The sequence below is a fragment of the Bidens hawaiensis genome, unplaced genomic scaffold (genome assembly GCF_021521415.1).
Source record: "Bidens hawaiensis isolate Kalapana, Puna unplaced genomic scaffold, B.hawaiensis_p1.1 tig00021888_1, whole genome shotgun sequence".
Taxonomy (NCBI): Eukaryota; Viridiplantae; Streptophyta; class Magnoliopsida; order Asterales; family Asteraceae; genus Bidens; species Bidens hawaiensis.
In genome coordinates this window covers 24,177-26,084 of record NW_027493396.1, presented here as the reverse complement: position 1 = coordinate 26,084, position 1,908 = coordinate 24,177, and the positions used below count along the sequence as shown (strand labels likewise).

At 39.0% G+C, this 1,908-nt stretch overlaps 1 protein-coding gene across 1 annotated transcript; it reads right to left on the bottom strand.

The window, feature by feature from the left end:
• Positions 1 to 246: 246 nt before the first annotated feature.
• On the bottom strand, positions 247 to 1,219 carry LOC143564285 (uncharacterized). Its single transcript, XM_077051608.1, has one exon. The coding sequence runs from the start codon at positions 1,173 to 1,175 to the stop codon at positions 258 to 260; it is 918 nt and encodes a 305-aa protein (XP_076907723.1). The 5' UTR covers positions 1,176 to 1,219; the 3' UTR covers positions 247 to 257.
• Positions 1,220 to 1,908: the final 689 nt, after the last annotated feature.

Here is a 1,908-nt window from a genome sequence, read left to right as displayed (position 1 = left end):
CCTAATATGCTCTTTGATGATTCTGGGCAAATAAAGATAGTAACCTGTTCACTTTCAAGGGACCAACAACCATCACTACAATAACCTTAATGCACAGAAGAGTATTACTATTAGAGATGACAAATATCAAATAAAAACTACCATAATACCCCTAGTGAGTTACCAGAGTAAAACTGCAAGTAATGTTCTTTTCCCTTTCAAAGGATCATAACAAGATATAAATATGGAATAAATTCAACAATTATTCTTACAACAAATCAAGATTCATCATCTTGCAGCAGATCGGACGGGTTCGAACCACCATCCGAAGCCTCAACGTCATCATCTCTCGGTTCATCATTATGGGTCTCGCCCCAAAGCCATGTGCTGGGCCTCCTCCTAATGGTCACATGGGCCCCAGACGTTCCAGACCAGCTACTACTCCTTGAACTACTTCTTGGTCTAAAAACCCGAATCAAGAAAAAAACTGTCATCCAACCGCCTTCATCAATCGATAAAGCACTGGCGTTACTATTATCGTTAGCATTAATAATAATACTATTATTATCAATATCAATATCATCAGCTGTTTCTTCTCCTATAGAGGATTGAAGACTACTTAACAGATCCCCAATATCTCTCTGCCTTTCTAACTGTCTCCAGTCTCGTTGACGATCTGGGTCGGCTTCGGACGGTCTAACCATCAGATGCTCCAACCGAGCATGCTTTCTTAAATCTGTATATGTCCCTGAAAATTCACATGTCTCACTAGCACAGCTTCGGGTTTTCGAGTTCATAAACAACCGAGCAGACTCCACCACAACCCAACCGTTAACCTCACCACGACATAATGGGCAAACGAGTTTTAACTCAGGTGTTGACCCGCCCGGTTTACTCGTCAACTGTTGGGTTTCAGAGGATGCTTTTTGAAACTGGTCAAAACAGTTGGAGTGACGGTAACTTGTGTCACACATGAATGGACGACATCCATTTTTGTGAGATGAACATAATAATAAGATCGCATTGTGTGGGTGTTCCATACAAACGGGGCATCGGGCTTCTTCCCATTCTTTAGCATTCTCAGTGTCTAACGGGCTTTTGGTCAACGGTCGTTTTGACTGACTAGTGTTGCATACATATGGTGAAGTCCATGATCTATCAACGGATACGGACCGGTCTCGTCTGTCTTTAGGCATCTTTATACACTTCAATATCTATATAACGTTCAATAAACAAAAAAATTAATATAAATCTTACTAAATAACAGTAAAAATCACGATTAGGCGCCGATTAATCAGAAACTGATAAAGGCTACCAATTCGATTTCACATAACCAGCCCCAAATAAAGATACCAAGCAAAATTGGACAAAAATGGTCCACATTATCAAATTCCAGTCAATATGGTAAAAATCTTTGAATTATTTGAAACATTAAACTCATTTTGAAAAATTAATAAATTATATATAAAACTTTGTGTGTGTGTGTATACCAAAAGGTTGCCCAGGCGATGCGGTGGGAAACACAAACGTTGGTAATCAAAGATGAGATCCTGTTGTGCCAATACCATACCAGCACTAGTACCGGTACCAAAATACCAATACCGGATTTGAACAAAACTAGGTACCAAATTTGATTCAGTCCTAGTATGGTGCTGGTATTTTGGTACATTACTCGCTTTGGTTGTTTTGCCCTAATCTCCATTGATCGTATCAATTTGATTTATAACCAAATGTAATCATAAAACCAAATGTAATCATAAAACCAAAAATCGTATCAAATTCATCCGTAATCAAGAAACCATAACACCAAAACTAGAACCATAGCTACTAAAGGCGTTCGCCAACTGCGCCTAGGCGTTACTTTTAGGCGAGGCAATGATTTAGCGGCTCTAAATATAAAAGGCGCAATTCTATGAGCAAATTCAGTTT